The sequence below is a fragment of the Anguilla anguilla genome, chromosome 7 (assembly GCF_013347855.1).
Source record: "Anguilla anguilla isolate fAngAng1 chromosome 7, fAngAng1.pri, whole genome shotgun sequence".
In the NCBI taxonomy this organism is placed as follows: Eukaryota; Metazoa; Chordata; class Actinopteri; order Anguilliformes; family Anguillidae; genus Anguilla; species Anguilla anguilla.
Genome location: NC_049207.1, coordinates 19,702,519 through 19,724,275, shown reverse-complemented (window position 1 = coordinate 19,724,275; position 21,757 = coordinate 19,702,519). Strand labels below are relative to the sequence as shown.

General features: G+C 44.8%; 1 protein-coding gene across 5 annotated transcripts; it reads left to right on the top strand.

Moving 5' to 3' along the window:
• Positions 1-960: 960 nt before the first annotated feature.
• slc44a1b (solute carrier family 44 member 1b) lies at positions 961-21,674 on the top strand. Of its 5 annotated transcripts, none has more exons than XM_035425514.1 (16): positions 961-1,069; positions 3,371-3,460; positions 4,288-4,430; positions 8,124-8,260; positions 9,650-9,743; positions 10,959-11,128; positions 11,493-11,582; positions 12,094-12,236; positions 12,637-12,823; positions 13,263-13,428; positions 14,581-14,737; positions 14,954-15,037; positions 15,199-15,336; positions 15,902-16,138; positions 17,386-17,472; positions 18,620-21,674. In XM_035425514.1, exons 1-16 carry the CDS (start codon positions 1,013-1,015, stop codon positions 18,641-18,643), a joined length of 2,004 nt encoding a protein of 667 aa, XP_035281405.1. In that variant the 5' UTR covers positions 961-1,012; the 3' UTR covers positions 18,644-21,674. The 5 variants fall into 5 exon arrangements, with proteins under 5 accessions (XP_035281405.1, XP_035281404.1, XP_035281403.1 ...); XM_035425513.1 differs by having other exon boundaries at positions 17,876-21,674; XM_035425512.1 differs by having other exon boundaries at positions 17,873-21,674.
• The last annotated feature ends 83 nt before the right edge of the window (positions 21,675-21,757 follow it).

Here is a 21,757-nt window from a genome sequence, read left to right as displayed (position 1 = left end):
CAAGTTTGGGAACCCCTGCTGTGGCAGATAACACAACCTCCTTCCCAAAATAAAATAATAATAATAATAATAATAATAATAATACATGAATAAATAAAAAAGCTGTTAGGATAAAACAATATTTAGACTGAATGAAAATGATCACTAAGCAGTTCTCATGTTATATGTGTCATCACAGCAGAAGTAAAACTTGAGCAAAGAACTTTGGGGGAATTTTGGTAGATGTGTCCAGTGAACACAGTGGCCACTGGACACAGATCTCAGAAGTGTCACACTTCTGAGATCTTTTAGTTATGGTACTTTATTATTATATAGTTATTCTGCTTATTACAGGAACAGGAACAAATAAGACTGTTTTCTGCTAAATACACTGAGACATGCAATGGAGTGTAGAAGGCTGCAAGGAAAAAAGTTGACAAAATAGAATGAGCATTAAAAAAAAACAGGAAGTCTTTCATGAGATGTACTTTCCCCATTTCTTAACTGGCTGTTTTGATAAGCAATAGGGCCATAAACAAGCTGTCAACATCATACTTCTGGTCTTCTGAACTGACTGACCAGTCTGCCCCACGTGGTCACTCTGACCAACACAAACACACAAACACGCACACGCGCACACACACGCGCACGCGCACACACACACACCATGTCCTCACCAGTTTGGCCTGACCTGCTATTATGTTCTGCTCATCTGGCCCCTGGCACTGCCAGCCGTAATCCCAAGACTCATTCATGCACACACACACTCAATCCCCTTGTCTGGCTGGAGGGATGTCATATACTAATCATGCAGTATGCGCACTTACTGCAAACCCACACACACACACACACAGACACAGACACACACACACGCACACACACACACACACACACACACACACACACCTCCCTCAGCATGCTCACGCTCTCCCTGGTACAACAGAAAACAATAGAACAATGGCCCTATTTTTTCAGGGACTGGCTTCATCTAAACATCGCAAGACACTGCACATAATGCAGCAGACCAAGGAAGATGGGTGATCGTAAGAGGTTGACAGGAGGTTCCCATCAATCAAGACCCAGGAGAAAGGTATACAATTGTTTTTTTAAGACTGAAAGCAGTGGACAGATAGGTGTTCGAAACTGAAGTGCAATCTTGTTTTGACTTCCTGACCTTGACACACTGCAAGCAAACAAGGGAATTAATTTGATATAGCTGGGCTGTAACATTAGATTTATTGAGATTTACCTATGTGAAGAGTAGTGGAAGGCAGATTAATAACATGGATGTACTGATGTCCACGAGTAGTGATTCCACTTGTTGATAGGCTAGGTTATATGTTGATGGTAGAAAGCAGCCTATCAATTACTTTTAATTACCTAAGTAAAAAAAAAATAGCGGATCTCTTGATTAGATGCCGTGAATAGATCATTTGTACTTTATCTAGGCCTATTACTCTGCAGCTTTGAAAGAACCGTTAAAAGGAAAATGGTTGGCATAGGCCTACATAATGAAAAGTTCACGTGTTCCGTATTTAGGGAATGAGGGCATAGGTGTGTGCGATGGCACATGCGAGCTTTATTACCTTCAGTCGTCAAACTCAGACACAGACGTCGCTGTTGTTCATTTTGATTTTTTGCATGTGTTCAGGGTGGGTGCTGAATTATTTGAGTTTGTTATTTTCTTTAGTCTAGTAGGCTAATGCTTATTACAAAATGGTCATTTGAAACCATTTAGCGAATATTTTACTGTTTACAGAGCATATTTGGCATTTAAATGCAAGATTGTACTTTAAGATCATCGTTTTTTATTATATTCGATAAGAAATACGGTAGCCTAATTAAGGTATAGCTAATAGCAGGCCTGGACAATAAAAGATGCGATACAATTTTCTCGGTGGGAAAAATAAATTGGTTTTCTTGACAAATTAACACATTAACATTCACAGACTGTAGTCGTGAGACAAAACACATCAACAAAATCAATGCATGAAGCAACATTCTTTACACGATCATAAAAGGCAGAACCTGTAATAGGCTATATCAGGACACAAGATTCAAGAATGACATATACTTCGTTTAAAATTATTGAAATTATTATTTCAACCCAGAAAAAATGTAACCAATGAATACAAATTGTGCTTACACTTGTGTGCCGGTGTCGTGCGAAATATTGTACACCTGCGACACTGGGGCAGACGACATACAGCACAGCCTACCCGTTAAACTCTTTTAGTTTTACAGTCTCTGGTTAAAAGACAATGGCTAATTGAAACTCGCGGGTTCCGCCATCTTCCCAGCAGCCTCAGAAATGTATTCGACCACAGATTGCAGAAGCTCAAGTCGTGAGTGGCTGAAAATATTCCTTTTCCGGCTACACCTGCAAAACCCACCAGGAAGTGTGGCGCGATAAATCCTAAAGTATTAATCCTTCTTACCTGGAGGGAGAGCACCGAGAATTAGCATGCACTGAGGCAGGATCTGGCCGGTTGTATGACTTTTCTGTTCAGCAGATCGTTTCGTGGGTACATTGCAATTTATGCAGGGTAAAGAGACACCGTCAACTCCCTGCAAGTTTGGGTTTTTGTTCTTGTGTGGTGTAGCTAAGTTCTTCGGGATTCTAAACCTTGCCTGCAATGGGATGCAGCGGTAGTACAGAGGTAAAGAGCCTGTTTCCTCCTCATCGAATGCGCTTGCAATGTGTAAACGTCGTAGCGCACCATGCAGTGATGTGTAACGTTATTTCACATTGTGTGTAGTAATTGTTGTTAGCTACGTTGCATAGCTGTGTTCAGTTGCGCATTGATTAGCAAGCTAACCAGCTAGCTAGCGACTGTGTAGGATGTAGCTTGTTTTCTTCTTTGGCGACCTTCTGTGCAGCAGTTTAATCTTATTAATTTGTTAAACATAATCTGACAGAGATAATTGTCGTTTTCACAGCCAATATGGTGCCCCAGTGAATTATTGTGATAGTTCAACTGTCGAAATAAATCCAGGCATCGAATTAAGGGAAGGGTCCCCTATCATTGTCATGGAAATTCTTTGTATACGCGCCGTTATATAGCTGTCTAGTAAACACAAATGACAGCGTTTCCTCACTCAGCTTGTGGATTTTGTGGTACCGCTATACGCATGTGCTTTTGCTGCAAGCGTTTGTGTAATGTGAACTATGCGTTCTTCAACAGCTAAAACTTACCATTGTACACCAGTTCACCTTTTATTACCCTTCTAGTACAGTTCTACCTGTCGAGCGTCACAATACGATGTTAATCGACGTACGTTAAGGTTAGCATCACTAGTGCATATTTGATAACGAAATGAGCAACGGTCGTATTGGCAGATGATTTTGTGTGTTTTTCTGTTTATTTGTTTTTTTGTTTGTTTTTTGCAGAGGACAAAGAGAGAATGGAAACCCTTGGAAGATCGGAGTTGCACAGACATTGCATGGTTCTTTATATTTTTACTTTTCTGCGTTGGCATGGTAAGTAAAATTTTATCTGAGGCTTTGCGTCATTTTTCTTTTGTTCATTCTGGTGTAGTTTACGTTATAGTTGGTTGACTGAGTTGCACCGTAGACAGAGCATAATTTAGCAAGTGTAATTGTGCAGCATAGTTGTATTATATTACTATGATATTACAAAATCAATGCCAGTATTAATTTATGCTGGTGTCACATTCATTAATATAGATGGTTGTGGGGCGGTTATCCTAGTGCACCTAGGGTAAATGATGTGCACTCATGAGGTATTGCGAGGTCTTTATCTCAGTGGATTCACTAATACCGCATTCCTGTGGCTTCAAACACCTGATTAAATCTGGCCAATGTAATTGTAAGACAATATAAATCACAGCACATTGAAAAACAGCAGTAATTTGAAATGCAGTTGGCTGGATCATTACTTCAAAGGAGCAGTATTACTGACAAAATAGTGGAAATATTCCAAACTTGAGTGAGGTCAGTACTTCATTCAAATTGCAGGCTTCATATGTATGTGTAGCTTATCTCCTGCCCCTTTTTTCTGCCACGTTCCTTATTTTGGCCTTGCCCCGAATGGACACCGTTGACTCTGTAAGAATGACACTGGGTTGTGCTACTCCACATAAAGAATGGAACACCTTCACAGGTCATTAGGTTTAATGAGGTCCGTTCACCAGGGGAGTCGTCATGTCGTTTTAAGGCGTCAGTTGCCGAGTGTGTCCCGCATAGTTGAAAGTGGCCGCAGTGAGTCACGGGAACGCCTGTGGAAATGCGCGCGGTACAAGGACGCGTTCCACGGATCTGCTAACAGATGCCAACCCCTCTCTCAGGGAGGCATCTGTGGCTACACCATCGTCACGGGGGCAGCCTCTCGGCTGATATCCGGATATGACAGCTATGGGAACACCTGTGGCCAGAACAACGAACAGATAGAGGGCATCAGACTCAGCGGCCTGGATCAGACTGACAAAAAGTGAGTTGTTTTTTTTTTCTCCTCCCCCTCCCCCACCTCCCACCAGGGCTTTGCTGACAGCCATTTGAAACCGTAACAGCTTGTAGGCGTAACTTGGTGTTTCGTTTGTTCTTCTTTGTCAATGGGTTAATTTTCCACATTTAGTCTGCCTGCTGACAGATTTACATGTCATAATGCTCTGAGAAAATATGTGAATGTTTAATGCATTTAAATTTTATGATGGTTTCATTACTGGTGCAAGATTTTAGAAAAGCTTCTTTAGAAATTTAGCTGGTATTTATTCTGAATTTGCCTTAATTAATAGAGGCTAACACTCTGGATCATTATGGGAATTTTGCCCTCCTTCATTTGTGTTACCTTAGAATTACACTTTTTTTTTCTTGGGGGTGGAGAAGGGGGTGAGGGTTGGAGAATGAAACTAATGTGCTCTTAATGGTTGGGTAATTATACAGAATTTTGAGTCTTCCCCAAATGTATCTTTCATCATCATGGCGTATACAGAACATAACTGTATTCATAGTTGGAAACTTTACTGCTGAGTAATGACACAATTAAAAAGGCCACCATTAAAGGAGAAAACATATTATTCCCCAAATGTCTGAGGGCAGCATTGAATTTCTTGCTATAGCCAGACCTCTCTTCCCATGCGAAAACAACCATCCCTGTTTTTCATTTGAAGAAGTAGGCAAAGCTCTGTCTTACGTTTCAGTGGGCCATTGTACCTTAGCTTGCTGTCCCCTGTGTAAAGCTTTGTGTTGTTGTGATCTTCCTCGGCATCTACACGGAGCCTGGCCCGTATCCTCACGGAATGATGTATTGGCACACTCGGGAGGGTAGCTGGAGCTGAGGAAGAGCTTCTCCAAGGCCCTACATGAACGTTAGCCTCATTAATCCTGCCTTTCAGAATTGGGCCAGGCTTGCAGGACTCAAGGTTTACCGAACAATCTCACTGATGAACTGCGAGCTTTCCGAAAGGCAGACAACAGAGCTTTTTGGGCGCGTTCGTGTTTTTTTTGTGCGCGCGCGCGTGTGTGTGTGTGTGTCAGTCTGAGACTTCGGGGCTGTTGGGCTTGCGGTTCCGGAGGGGGCCGGTGGGCGCAAGCCGGCCCCTGTTTTGCGTCGCCCAGAAGCAGCATCAGCAGTCTGCGGAGCTGTAACACGAGGCCCTCTCTCCAGATAGCGCTTCTGTCTGCTCCACTTTTCTTCCGCCGGCATTCTGCTGATGCAGCCCGCGCCGCCGCTAAGACTTCTTCACACCTTCGTGAACAGCAAACCGGGGCGACTGCTGCCGTGAAGCGGCGGAGACAGAGAGGCCCTCTTGCACACGGCTGGCGAATCTGACGCGCATCGACATCGGTCATTGAAACGAGGCCCGTTACAAACATCCCACAGAGCGGGAACACACAATGATTAATATCAGCGGAAGGCATTTCGCTCGGTCTGCGGCCTTTGTCGGCGTGTTGTTTTGGGTTTCGGTCCTAAAGGCGGCCGTTTCTTCGGGCTCAGCTGTCGGAAGTAAACGCGAAGGCTTGTGAGATCCTCCTTAAAGCTCAAGTTTTTATTTGCTCTATTGATTGATGCTGGAGTGATTAGTGATAAAGCTTTGACATTCATGCTCTGTTTGTTCCTCATCCCTCAGAAGACTTGAACAGGTGGCACAGATTATGTTGTGGCATCCAAAAAAAGCTCACTTCTTTAAAAAAAACCAAATGGAAATGACTACAAGATTTTTTGTGCGTGCATGTGCGTATGTGTGTGCGCGTGTGTGTGTATATATGCATACATGTGCATACGTAATATATTCATTATATATAACGCATGCATGTGTGTAATGGTACACATACTGCGCATGCTATACAGTAATAGTAAAGAATCAGAGAATATGTTAGTGATGATTTATGCCCTTCAGCGCTCTCCCCTCTTGGGCGTTAAGCTTTTCATCCTGAGTCCTTATTACCGGATCGGCAAGCAATTATGTGCTTAATTAGGACAACTTGACAGGCCTTCCACCTCTCTCTGGTAGGAAAGCGAGCCTGGGCCCAGCGCTGGACCCGAGGTCACTGTGGATTTAGGCCGGCCTGCAGAGCGGGCTGCGTAATTGCTGGTGAAAAGGTGCCCGCAGACAGGCTATTAAGGCGGAGACTCGGGGGTGGGGGGGGGGGCCGGAGGGACTCGGGGAGCGGAGCCCCAGCGTGCCGGGGGAGGTAATGAGGAGTGAGGGGCCTGCGGGGCGTCTCCACTCTGAGAGGAGTGCCTGGCGGTGGAGGGCCCTCCTCACCACGCACACACACGCACACGCACACACACACACACACACACACAAGCACACACACACATGCGCGCCTGAGGTACGGCTGCGGTGAGGGGCAGCTGTTGACAGATTCCTTCGAGAGTCGCACGCCTGTCAGTCTGCGTTTTCTCCCCCCCGTCTCCCCTTCCGATGCGAATTCTTGGGGAACTAAAGGAAATGCAACTGTTACGGACACACAGAGAAAGGACACCACCGAACAGGTTTTTCCAAAAAATGATTTTCTCTAGTGTGCCGAAACGAACGTTTCAGTCCCTCAAGTAAAAGCATGGCTAATAGATTAGGCTAGTTTTTTTTTTAATGAAGTAATTGTACTAGCTAGAGTTCTCTTTGGGGAAAAAAAAAACAATAGGAAAACTCAATTGTTATTGAGTTATGATAAAAAATGTTTGTTGAATATGTGTGCCCCTGTCGTTTTGATCAATTTATTTTGTAAGAAATCGGTAGTCCTTTGAGGTTGCTGTCAGATCCCTTCATCTGGTAGTAATTTGTATTCAGGCCAGGGCCAGGCAGTCTCAGTAAAATGAAAATGCCAATGTTGACACTTCATGTTGCATGGATTAGCATCTTCATTCATAGGGGCTCTCACTGTATTAAAAGCTGCTTCAGTGTTGTTTGTCATTTCATTGATTGATCCCAAGACTCTCTTTGATGATTAGACTGAGGTTTGCTTGGTTTTCATTTGGAACTACTTCAGCGTGTGTGTGTTAGTTGTATTTTATGTGTTTGTTCGACAGTTTCTGAACTGCTAAACATTCTGAAACTTATGTTGATGATTAGCATTCAGATCTTTGTAGCATGGCTAATTGCCCCCTACCTAAAAGCATTTTAGACAGTGCAAAGGGGATTGTGGAAGTGGGGTACATTGACTCCGTTATTCTCTCCAGCTGGGTTAGAAACTAGGCTGTTTGTCTGCCCACTGGGTGGTTATTCTATTGTTTTTTTGGCATACCAGAGGCTACCGTGGAAAGATGCTTTGTCTCCAGCATGTCTGGGTAATATGCAGTGTAGCTGGTACAGTGATATTAAGCTTTGTTTGACATATTTGACAGTGTACAGATGTGTGTATTGCACAATGTTTCTTGCTTCTCAGTGTGGGCGGGCTGCCCACTTCTCTCGGATTGGCGCACACAGACAGGCACTTTGCCCAGCGAGGGGGGGGGGGGGCATGTTGGATGTGCTACGGGTGTGCCTCTTGCTCAGATTCCCGTAACCAGCTTCCAAAACAAGGGCTTACACAATGTTTATAAAGAGAACTTGCACAGAATTCCGATATGGCCTCTCGTAGCGACTGAAATTTCTAAACAAGTTAAGGCTGACCGCTTCCTGTGTTGGCATTTTTCCCCCCCGTTGATATTATTTCCTAATCTTGTTTTTTTCCCCAGATATGTCTTTTTCCTGGACCCCTGCAATATTGACATTGTGCAGAGGAGAATCAAGTCCATGGCTCTGTGCGTGTCCCTCTGTCCGGATCAGGAGCTGAAGACCTACGCAGACCTCAAGAGGTTCGCCATGGTGAACGGTGAGGCCAACCCTCTCCTTCCGCTGGGAACGCTAGTAAAATGATTGTAAGCATGAGTGAACTTTCTCCATGCCTGCATGTGCGCCGTGAGGATGCGGTGTCTGTGCCCTTGTAAAGACTCTACTCTTAATTTGAAAGGGAGACAGCTGTGCCCTGCTCTGAGTGAGCAGAGAGCCATCGTCACGGACGTCCCCCAGCCCCCCACCCCTCCACCCCCGAAATCAGGCAGTGATGGGGAATCATGGACTCTGCCCTCCCATCAGGGAGACAAAGATTCTCAGAGTGCAGAGACTTGGTGGGGTGGGGGGATGGGGGTTGGGGTGGGCGTGACATCACATGCCATTGCCTCACTCTGTCCTGTACTCTGTCAATCACCCGCAGAGTCGCACAGTCTCACACTGTCTGCACCCAGTCCCGAGTAGGCGGGGCCAAACAAAGGCTGCATTTACTCTCCCATGTCCCGCTGCAATGTCACCACTGTCGCCAGCTCATCTCTTCCAGAGTCTGCAAGACTGCAAGCGACTGTCCGACCGTCCCCACACCCTCTCGCCACAAAGGCCCATAGTAGTACCTTGGCAGTTATTTAATTGGAACTTCCGCTGGGGAAAAAAACATGAACTCAAAATCTCCAGTTGTTTTTAAGGAACTTCCACGGGGAAAAGAAACATAACTCAAAATCCAGTATCTCTGAGAGTATCTCTATTGGTTCCCGTTTCAAAATTGCTTCTTTTTTGTTATTTGTTTTTAGAAGGCTCTGGCCTTTGTCTGTTAACACAATGGAGCAATGCACTATGGGATTTTTGGCACCTTGAATCCAAAGTCTCCCTTTTTGAAGGGACAGTTGACTGTCCTTGGTATCCAGGGGTGTGGTTTTATCAGCTGCTAATTTGATACAAGGCAGTGTGTAAATACTTTGCAAATCAATATCCATGAAAACCACACTCAGTAATCCCATTGTGCTTTGCTCCTACATGCTTAATAATAATAGCCACACACAACACACAAAAACCCTTTTAAAAAGCAAGTTAGAAAAAAGTAAGCAGTTTTGTAACAGAGAGAGATATTCCAAATTTCTCTGCATTTTGAGTGCATTTTTTCCAGTTGAGGTTCCTTTAAAATTTCCTTCGGTGCTTTTATCCGTGTATAAATTTCTTTTTCATCCCCTTAGAGGGACCCCTTTTTGCAGTTATTACCCGGGTGTAGCACCCATCTGGGTGATGCACGGCTGCCATTTCCTGGCAGGATTTATACTAGGCCTTTGCTGAGGTGGAGTGAGACGGCAAAATCATTTTTGTGCTTATGCAAGCCCATGTAATAATACTGCTGCAGTCTGTAATGCAATCGGAACAACTGGCAGCACATGAAAACTGTTCTGTGTGTTTTTTATAGGGTCTGAACTCTGCTCTTATGAGCTGGCTGCTCATCGATATCCCAGCCTTCCAGAAAGGACAACTAAATGCCCTAAACTTCCTGTGCCACCAAGGTACGTAAACAGATTAAACTCAAGTTAAACACAGGCCTTAATCAAGCTGAACTGAAGATTACCATTTGCTCATCACCTCTATGGACTAATTTTCTTGAGTGCTGCCAGTGTTTGAGCCGACAGGCTGCATTATGTCAAAGTTGGAGAGTGTGTGGTTTTCAAGTTCCTATTACCGCAGTGTCTGTGACTGCTACAAAGGTACACAAGGTTTTTCAAGGTCTTCTGGGAGGTCCCCCTTATTTTTAGTGGCCACTGCCATTGATGCCCATATAAGAAAATGAGTCTCCCTCACTTCCCACCAAGTTGCTGTGTAGCCATTGGCCTTGAATCCCATTTCCAGTATTGCTCAGTATCTGTGATTTTTTTTAAGGCATACTATGCAAGCATATTATTACCTTGCAAATATTATAAAATAATCATGCTAAGTCGTGTCTGTGATGCACTGGTTATCTCTGTCTTTATGTACTGGCACTGAATTCATGCACTTTTAGCTGTATGTACTAATTCTAAAACGGGTTTGGGCGTGGCCCTCTTTTCTGTGTGGGGAGCGGTGGGTGTGACTACAGAGCCTCTGGTTTGGGACCAGATTTCAGCGGAGAGTTTGTTGCTAGCTAGCTAGCCAAGGAGCCCAGATACATTGAAGCAAAAAGACAAGCCGACAGGGCTCGTTTGAGAACTAGAGTTAATTTTGGAATTGCGTTTCCTCTGTGGCGTCAGCTGATAAGTTTGCCAAGAGGATGAAATGTGACACAGATTTGACTTGTTTTGTTTTGAACCTGTAAGCTGTCCAGCTAGCTACGTTAGCCAGGGTATTAGGGGTAAGTGGGCGGGATTGAAGACGGAGGAGGAGACTTTTTTTATTGTTAACACAGGACTGCAGCAAGGCAAAATCCTGCAGTGTGCCTTTAAACATTATTTTTTATTGTTTTTATGTTGAAACAACACTCAGGACAAAAAACAACTAATTAACACCTTGGAAATTGTTGATACACATGTCGCAATACACTGTGTGACATTCCAGTTTTCAATTTCAATGTACTTGTGCACAGTCTACATCCCTTCTATAAAGACAATTAGAGAGGGCCATTGCACATCAGTAGACTAAGTCATTAGTATGTGGTCCTTAAGGTTTTCTCTTACCATGTTGATATTCCAAATCAAGGAATTACAGAAAGTCGTCAGTACCAGTGATTTTTGTTTTCCGTCCCTGCGCAGTAAGTCTCTCCCAGTGTTCAACCGCTGCACCCCAGTGGACATCTCCTGCTACACCAAGTTCGCCGAGGCCGTCATCACCTTCGTCAACGACAACAGCGTGCTGCATGGCCTCATCGCCGGGGTGATGGCCAGCAAGGAGATCATCCTGGGGCTGTGTCTGCTGGCACTTGGTAAAGCACTGTCCCATCTGTTTTTTTTTTTTTCCATTTACAGGAGATGAATTATTCACATCATGCTTATATGGTGTGTATATGTTTACAGAAGTTGATATTAACCTAATTAATTTTTTGGTGTTCAGATGTTAACAGTGAGTTGACTTTGTGTGCGCACGACGTCGCATGTAAAGAAGACCGCTTGCGCAAACACGTGAATCTTCTGTAGGTGCGCATATGTGCATTCAGCAGAAACCAAATTGAAGAGCGATCTGATGAATGCATAATTACGGAGAAACCTGACGGGCATGCGCTCCCCTGTGGCGAGGGGATGGCGGGAGCTGGGCTGAGAAAGTGAGCTTTCTCTGTGCGTCTCCTGCAGTGCTCTCCATGCTCCTGATGGTCATCATCCGCTACATCTCCGCCGTGCTGGTCTGGATCCTCACCTTCCTTGTGGTCCTGGGATCCCTCGGTGAGGTCACTTCCTGTCAAAAAGTCGACTGGTGCTGCTCACTGTAGCCGATTGAGTCGGAGTGTAACTTTGAAGATGTATTTTCCATAATTAATCCTTTGAGATTTTTCTCTCTTTTTGGTTGTACGTTTAGAAGTCATTTGAATCGACAGCGTGTATTTGTTATCGAGCCGATTCAGATCATTAGCTCCTGAAGAATGGACCATCTGTCATACGCCTGTAGTTTTCCCACTCCATTCAACACACTAATTATACTTCTGTTTCATCCATCCTTCTGATTTCATGACTTGCTATTTATATATTTATGTACTAAACATAACTAAACTTTGAAAACAAAATGGGAGAAATCATATAACAGTGCAGTTTATTTGGGCTTGAGAGAAGGCTGACGTTTACTCAGGGCTTCCATAGTTTCAGTTATGTATTTTAAAGTTTTTCTTTTTTAAATTTCAAAATTATGAACATATGTGCATAGCACTGTGTGTAGCGATTTCTGTTTCTCCCATTGTAGGTGGCACAGGTGTACTGTGGTGGCTGTATGTGGATCATAGGATGAACTCAAATGAAACTACCGTAGTTAAAGAAGAACAAGAATCATCCAGTGACAACACTCAAGCCCTCCTGGTCTACGCCATTGCTGCCACTGTGTTCACGGTAGGTTCCATATGCAGGTGTGGATGTTCCATTTGAGACAACCAAAAAAATACATCATTTGAAATGAGAGAATAGTTTTTATGCTTCAGTTTACATTTATTAACATTCTTCCTGTTGGAGCAAATAATTGGATTTGAAACACCAAAGTTATTGAAATATTAACATGAAAACTGTTGGGAATCATGGAATATTTGTTGGGAATACCTGTACAGTATTCTGCATACTGTAACTGTATCACATTAGCATGTTTATGGACAGAAGGTATAGTGCAGTAGTTGAGTGAGATGTACTTGTCTTAAAGAAGAATGGATTTGTTTTTGAGTAGATGTAGTGTCATACCGAAATCATTCAGTTAGCCATAGCTGTACTCTAGGCATGACCGTTTCCTCATCCTGGTCAGGTGATCCTGCTGCTGCTGATGCTCTTCATGAGGAAACGTGTGGCGCTCACCATCGCCCTGTTCCACGTGGCTGGGAAGGTGTTCATCCACCTGCCCCTGCTGGTCTTCCAGCCCTTCTGGACCTTCCTGGCCCTCGTGCTCTTCTGGCTCTACTGGATCATGGTGCTGCTGTTCCTCGGCACCACTGGTAATAAAATAGCTTCAGGGAGAAGCAGAGAGAGGCTCTGATTGGCTGTGCAGTATGCTTAGAGTTGCTGAGGGTGCCCAACAAGCGTCACCTGCTGGTGCAATTGTTACCTGCTGGATACCCCTGATTGGATGGAAGTTTCAGAGTCAGAATGGCCGTAATATTTGTAATAATGTGTGACACACATTCTGTAACCAATCAGAGGTTCTGAGGTAAAATATCTGGGGGAAAAACAGCAGTGTCAGTCATACCCACACCACATGCTAACTTTTATAATATAAACCTGTAAGGACCAAACAAACAGAGTGGTGCTTACCTGTCTGTAGGTTTTTGGCTGAAACGAAAGGTCAAATGCAGGCCAGGTGGGCGTATTGCAGTGAGGGCTGTGCTGCATTGCTTCGCTGTGTTCACGCAGTGGGTCTGTGCCCCGTGGCTTTAGGTAACCCGGTGCAGAACGAGACGGGACTGGTGGAGTTCCGCTTGACCGGGCCTCTCCAGTACATGAGCTGGTACCATGCGGTGGGTCTGATATGGATCAGCGAGTTCATCCTGGCCTGTCAGCAGATGACCGTCGCCGGGGCGGTGGTCACCTACTACTTCACCAGGTGAGCCCACGGGGAGTCCACCAATGAGAATGGCGCTCAGACCAGTGAGCCTCAAATGAGTGACGTATTTCACCATATTTCAATTTAAAGTCTGTCTTTGTGGTTTTTGTCAAATATTAGTATTATTTCTTCTGTAATTCCTGAAATGTAAGATAAAAGCTAAATGTTTTATAAGTTATGCCAGGAGTTGCAAACAGCCAAAACCATTTCAGTTCAGAGAAGTACAAATTGGAAGCATCCATGTGTGACTGAAACAACCATTTATCTCCTCTTTGCAATAATTAAATCCTCTTATCAATAATTAAATGAGAAGTAATCAGTTTAAAAATATAATGAGGAAAATTTTATTTCATCAGTAGTGCACAATATATTTCATACAAAGAGCTATGAATGCCCTAACTGATTGTTTGCACAAAGGTGCACCTTTAGCTAGAACGAATCTGGTTATGAATGCTGATAATGTGCTCTGTGATAATGTAGGAGCATTTTATACCGCGTACTAACAGAAACCTACAGGGGAACATAACAGAATCTATTCTCGCATTATCCTGGTCATTGCAACAATGCAGCTTCAAGGAGATGGAAGCCACATTACTTTAAGCAATGGTCATACAGTCAAAATGTTCTTTGGTGGGCTGTATGAAAATCTGTCTGCATCCCATGGAATAACAAATACAGTGGAATTTTAAAATGTAAATGAATGCCATCAATCATAATCAACGAACCAATCATAGTATTGAGGAATGACGAACGTGCTCTGTTTATTAAACTGCCTAATTTCGTTGGTGTTTCCCTTTGCTTGTGCTCAAGCATAACTAAGCTGTATTTAATTATTATGAAGCTGTTTTGCGGACGCATCCTCTATTCTGCGTTAGTCTGCCTTTCCTTGTGGTAAAGGGCTGCATTCCAAACTGCGTGCTGACTCCCTGACACCTTCAGGGACACAAAAAGTTTCTACTGGAGATCATTGATTCTGCTCATTAAATTGGTACTGATCAGAGGTTGCTGATCCCTCTCATTAAGAATGGATCAGAGTGTTTCAACATGACTTGTTGAAAAGATCAGCGCCCGTGTGGAAAGTTAGGGTATATGGGGGCAGTCTCGGACGCAGCCGGGGCGGGTCTCTATCCCGTCTCCTCTGTGTCCCTGCAGAGACAAGTCCAGGCTGCCGCTGACCCCCATCCTGTCGTCCGTGTTCCGCCTCGTCCGCTACCACCTGGGCACGGTGGCCAAAGGGGCCTTCATCATCACGCTGGTGAAGATCCCCCGCTTCATCCTGATGTACATCCACAACCAGCTCAAGGGGAAGGTAAGAGAAGCCGGGGGGATTCTGGCAGAGCCAGCTGTGCCCCTGAATACAGCCAGCTACGGTCTATGACTCATCTGTTGGACATACAGACGGTGCCATACCAGTATAAAGAACGGCAAGGGAAAATCAATTTCACATTTGGCTGGATTTGAGGGTTGGTTGGGAGGAATTGTCTCACAGAGAGCCCGGTTTGATGTTTGTTTTTTGTTTCTGCAGGAAAACGCTTGCGCACGCTGCATGCTGAACGCGTGCATCTGCTGCTTGTGGTGTTTGGAGAAGTGCCTGAACTATCTGAATCAGGTGAGCTGGTCTGGTGGGCGCGCTCGCTGAATGCAAGATTGCGGGGGGGGGGCTCAGGGGGGCTGCCGAGCATGTCCTAACCAGCACGGTAGCACCCCCCAGTGGCAGCTGCGCTCACGTGACATTTCACGCCCTCCCTCCCCCCTCCCCCCTTCCTGCAGAACGCCTACGCAGCGACCGCCATCAACAGCACCAGTTTCTGCACCTCCGCCAGGGACGCCTTCGTGATCCTGGTGGAGAACGCGCTGAGAGTGGCCGCCATCAATGCTGTGGGGGATTTCGTTCTGTTCCTGGGGAAGGTAGGTGGAGGTGGCAGCATCCAAATAGAATAGATCCTATCAATAAAATATAACAATTCAGTTTTTTTTTTTTTTAATTTAATATAATTTTTAATTTAATTTAATTTAATTTAATTTAATTTAATTTAAAAGAAAAATTGGTACCCAGTGTGGGGCTGAACATGCCCAATTGGCACCATAATTTGGAATGTCCAGTGATTCAGGAGAGTGGACAACACAACTGCGGTTCTTCTCTGAATTGTTGCATTTTATTGATCCACTGTTTGAAGACTAAAGTTGCTGGCCATATGCTGCAGATATAACAAATAAATTTGAATTGTCTTGTCAAAACTGATTAGGTTAGTGTGGTAAATATGAGCGCTACTGTAAAATAGAAAAATATTAGCGTAGCATGTTAAATCTGATACTGCAGTGTTGGTAAAGATTAGCATGATCAATTTGAATGGTACTGTAACATAGATGAAGATTAAGATAGCACTGTAAATCTGAGGGATACCATAGCAGAGATAATGATTAGCGTAGCGTGCTAAGTATGAATGATACTGTATTGTGAATGTGCTCTCAGGTGCTGATCGTGTCCTGTACGGCCTTCGCCGGGGTGATGGCGCTGAACTATCAGAGGGACTACACGGTGTGGGTGCTGCCCCTCATCATAGTCTGTCTCTTTGCCTTCCTGGTGGCCCACTGCTTCCTCTCCATCTTCGAGATCGTGGTGGACGTCCTCTTCCTCTGCTTTGCCATCGACACCAAATACAACGACGGCAGTCCCGGCAAGGAGTTCTACATGGACAAGGCCCTCATGGTGAGGCATGGCTTTGGGGGCGGGGTGGGGTGGAGCGGGATCAAGGAGATCAGCAGGCCCTCCCAACCCCGCAGGTTTCACACAGGTGTGGACGGGAGGTAAAATCTCCCTGCCCTGGACCTCGGCTCTAAGCAGCACTGTAACGTAGCCCCTCCTAATTCTTTTGAACCCGGCCTCTGAGGTAGTGTTAAATGCGTGTTTTTTAATTTATTTCTTGAGCGCATATTGAAATTGCTGTGAGAACAGGCCAGCACAGGGCTGTGTGTATTCGCCTTCAAAGGATCACACCAACATAAAATATACTGTTTATGCATATATATATAATATTTCATTTTGGATACATCATGCTTTCTGGCATTATGTTCTCAGGGACACAAATTACAGTCTCCGTCCCACCAATAATTCCTAAATATATCAGACCCTCACTTCCATTACTGTGAACATCCTTTACATTCGCCTTTTCAGAAATCACAGGCAGAAAGCCTTTTCAGCCAGAAAGCTCTTTCCAGAGAGCGGTGCCAGCACGAGTGCGTAATTCTGCGCGTGCTCGTGGGAGAACAGCTGGGGGAGAGAAAATGCATTATGGAGAAGATCAATGGACAGATCAGAGGCCTAATAGAGAGCTCTTATGCATCATTCTGAGTGCGGCTGCAAACAGGAGGGCCTGATAGAGCCCGGTGATGCAGTCCCACCACAGGACTGGTGCCACGAGTAAGAGGATCCCGGCATTGATTATTCTGTAAAAACTTAAACGCCGTCTCAGGCCTAGTTAAAAAAGAACAATTAAGGTACTCGTCCATATAAATGAAGTGATTAAGGTTGTCAGAGGAGCCCCAGTGGGAGTTTGCCATAGAGTGCTTTTCTACAGCAAAGGAGCAGCAGGTCTAAGAATTGTCTGATAGCATCTTCACCCAGAGTGGGAAAAAAAAGCTTTTTTTTTTAAATAAAAAATTATAATAAAAAACAAACTATAAAGCACCACACATCATGAAAGGCTGCTTGCAAATGAATATTGATCTAAGGCTGCAGTTAAATTTGCATGTGCTCATGGCAATAATTTCTGGACTAATTAAGCCAATGCAGATGCGGAATGAAACAAGGTGGGTGATTAAGTGAAAGTTGAAAGGGAAAGGCTCTCTACGTGCCGTGGGGTGCGCGCGTCTGTCTGCCGTCGCGACCGAAACGCCCGCTCGGCTCCCGCGGCGACGGCGGGGGTGTGACGGGGCTCTCGTTCTCCCACCGCGCAGGAGTTCGTGGAGAACAGCAGGAAGTCGCTGCCGGAGCGGGGGCGGGCCCGGGCGGAGGAGGCAGACGACGCGGAGGCGAAGCCCATGGTGAGTGGCGGCTGCGAGTCGGACGCGGTGCAGGAGTTCCACCTGTACTACCTGCTGGCGTGCGTGTTGGCGGACTGGGCCCTCTCCGAGCGCGCCCTGGTCTTCTGTCTGACCGAGGACATGCTTGTGTTCCTGTCCGTCTACCTGCCCGCCTCCACGCTCTTCCTCTTCTTCACGCTGCTGCAGCCTTCATCCGTGTCCGCCTGCTGAGATTCATCCTCCTGCTTATTCACCATTCCATCTCTCCTGCTCTCACCAAGGAACACTTTTCATCCATTTTTCTTTTCCTGCTTGCTTGTTTTTCTACTTTTTCCTGGCTGTATTCTTTTGTTGTTTGTTTATTGTTTGTTTTTCATGACCTCTTTTATTTTTTGTTGCCTTATCACCGTTGTGCTTTCAGAAGTCAGCACAGGCGATACCGTTTTCTGACGCGGATAATGACGTGTCAGACGAAAGCGTGTGTGACACGAGGCCCCTGACCCCGCCTGTCTGCCCTGGCGCTCAAAGGCAGAACTGTTACCGCTGAGGGGTACCGTTGCTCCCGTGGGGCAGCTGTAAGTTTTTAACCGTCTCCCACCTGCTGAGCTCATTATGGGTTCTCACTGGGTGGCACGGTGGTGCAGTGGATTAGCACTGTGCTGGGTTTGAATCCTGGACGGGGCCTTTCCGTGTGGGGTTTGCATGTTCTCTGTGCGTGGGTTCCCTCCAGCAATCCAAAGACATGCAGGTTAGGCTATTGGGGGAGCATTCACGAGGGGCGCTGCTGCAAAAGAGCATGTGCGCTCAGTCAACCTACCCTGTATGAATAACGGTTAACGAGTTGCGCCTGCGCATAGGTCCTGCGTCTGGCTCCAGCACGTCAGCGCGAGAGCGCCGCGAGCTTTAGCCTTCCCGCCGCTAGGCACGGCGATTCCCGACAGCACAGCGCGTCAGGCTTTCATTCCATTCCATCTCCCCAGCCTGAATTTTTACTTTGGGTCCATCCCTCCTGCATTTTGCATGATGTCCAGTTCCGTTGCTCGTTTTTTCCCCCTCATCCCGCACCATCACTAACGAGAGAGAGAGACGTCGTGTGCTAGTTGCATGCAAGCTCGTCCCGAACTGCCAGGTGCTTGGATTAAGACGTGATCGCTTTTTTCCCCCCCAGGCCCCTGGACCCAGTTCAGCTTGACCAAAATCACCTATTGGGACGTTTTGTAGACATTCCAAATGTTTATTTTTACCAATGTGTAACATGTTTACTATGGTTTCACTCCAGGGAATACAATATTTTAATAAGAAACTGTATAATAACTCAACGTAATGAAGCACTTTATATTGAAGCTCTGCGTATTTTAACAGCTGATGCATTTTCGTAGTGATGTCCTTTTTTATACAATTTAAAAAAAAGCTGTCCTTTAGTCAGACGCAGTACTAAAATGTCTAGCATCACTTTGGACTTGGTTATTCATCATGTATGTTGCCATTATCATGTACATTTTACCTTTGATGCAAGAGTAACTCCCCGAAGCAAAGACCACTTAATGTTTTTTAAGCCACCATTGGAAATACTATACACTGTAAATTAGCTTCTTTCTCCACAGTCTGTTGGCACTATGGTACAATATTTGATTCATTTTATACTTTTAATTTGAATGGGAGATATTGTACGCAGTGGCATGTTTATTTACTTTACATCTCAGACTACACCGACATTCTGCAGTGGCAGAAATGTTCTTTTGTGCCGAAATGCAGACAGGTTAAGGTGATCCAGTTGATTTGACTGTGGATGTTGAAGGACAAGCAGCCGGTGCCAGAGTTCAGGGGAAGACTGCTGTACACAGAACAATGAGAGGAGGGAGGTAGGCCGTCCTGGGACGGTGTCCAGATCAACACCCTACCAGCACTGGGTCCACCATCAGGTGGGTATTGGGGGGTGGTCGGCACCCCCCGGTGATGGGTCGAATTCTGTTGAGACAGGGCAACCACTTCCTTATAGATGGCGTAACCCCGCCAGGCAAATGAATACGTCGCTGTAAGCTTATGCAGTCCATTGAAAGACCTGCAGAGTTGCATTGGTTTCCTACAGTAGTCAAATGAGCAGCCATATATCTTTGTCAGTGACGTTGCGCTCTCTGGGCGCGTCACCAGGACTGGTAGGGGTGACCGGTAGGCCGCTCGGCAAGCATCACAATGAAATAGTCTTCCTACTTGCACTAAATTTCTCAAGACTGTACACGCGGTTTCTCAGACTCTTCAGTAGGATGGATCTCAGTGGAGGAGAAGCGAGGGGTACACACAGTCTCGCACTTTGCCTTAACCGGTTCAGTGGGCTGCGCTCCCTGCTGGATCTCACCAGATGTAGGGCCGCTTTGCGAAGGTGAATGGCAGAACCCTGGCAATGGACACACAGTGGGGGCAGCCGACGTGACCCCGTGCAGTTTGCCTTAAACTTTGAGGGGAGACTTCAGGTACCACCTATCCGATTCCTGAAAGACCGATTTGACATGACCCAGACTTTTTGACCCCCTTTAAAACGAATCGAATATAATTCAGAAAGATTTATAAAAAGGCTCTTAATTTTGTTATGTTCTCATGTTTTATTTGAGTTTTTTTAAGCGCTAACATATTTTAATGAAGAAGTTACCAGGAAGGATCCTTTATATGGGCAGGGCATTGTTTCATGAAAGCACAGCCTTGAGTGGAGGGGTGTACCTCGGCTCAGTCTATGGTGCACTCACATCGAATACAGATCAGTATTACAGTAACACTGGAGAGTGGTTGCTACAAGCTAATGTGCAGTTTACCATTGATTCACTTAACCATGCTCATGTAATGGCTTTGTTTCGAAGCAGATCCCCCCTCCACTGGTGAAAACAAAGCAAAAATAAGTCATGTATGAAATTTCAGTTAGATGATTAAAAAAATGAGTACAGTTGACTGAAGGTACTTTTGTTGGGCTAATCTAGCCTGTGCAGACCATACACTAAGATTGTAACTATAAAATATTAAAAGCATGCAGCTTGAAAACCGTCTAACGGAATTACATTTGCCACCAACTCCTTTGCGCATGTTAAGAATTGCACTAATAGATTATGTACATTTGAATACCACTATGATTTAAAAAAATAAAATAAAATCTTAAAAGAATTGTTAAAATGTCTTAAGCTTGGTCACGTATACTGAAGCGTTATATGACCAGAGGAATATAGATATAGGTTTTAAATGGCTTCAAATAGAACATTCAGTGAGCAAACTTGCCCTTAAACGCATCACATCAGTATTAATGAATATTCTTCAAACAATGTTCATAGTAATTGACATTTATATTGATAAGAGAGGAATTCATTCTCAGGAGGACGCTTATCGGGATTGAAAGACTGAAAAACAGGGCACTACAGAGAACTCTCCTGTTCTTTGGTCCAGTAGAGACCAGCATTTCTGGTCTCTACTGGACCAGAACTGCTACTGACTGAAGCCACTGATGAAGAATCTAGCTCTGGGCCTTTGTCTGTCTGTGGATCGGACACAATGGTTCAGACTGACCCCCATCACTCCCATTTGCCAAAGTGAACCTTCTACCAGTTTTTCAGAAAGGGCAGCCAGGCGCACTGCACAGAGATGGCTTTGTGCTTAGCTGGGTGAAGGCGCAAAAGGATAGTGATGTTGGTCATTCTTTCTGTTTTTCTCAGTAAGGGCTGCGATTTGAGGCCTGGTTTGTCACGTTCCATTAAAGTGACAGTGGAAGCCCTTCTTGGAGGGACGTGTTGCGTGGGCCAATTGTGTTTGGTGACGAGGCAATTTCATTGCAGCTACGTTAAGACTGTGGAAGACTCGCTTGTTGTTTATTTAATTTTTTTTTCCTCTAAACTGCAGGACATCTTTGTAGGATGTGAATCGTATACCATTAGGTCCACAACGACTAACACTGATATCTGATAGAACAATAGCTTTATTCAGCGACAAGCCACTGTTTTGAGATGTGTCTCCTTTATTCTCCTCTTCATCCCTGGAACCTGCACCACTCTCAGAGGGAAGTGCAGCTCCTATAAAAAGATACTGTTATGAACTGGAGAGAGATGTGTTTACTTGTCTGGTGTAACACTAGCTTTTAGCTCCTAACTGCAGTAAGTTGTTTGTAACATCAAACTAATTTTTTTTTTACATATTATTTCTTATGTATCTTGTTTTTTTAAAAAAAGTAATAAAATGGAAAACTTTGACCATTTTTCATTGTCTTTTTGTGTAACCTTGTTTTTTGTGTCTGTTCATACAAACAGTAAACTCCTTTAATAAAGGGTAAAAA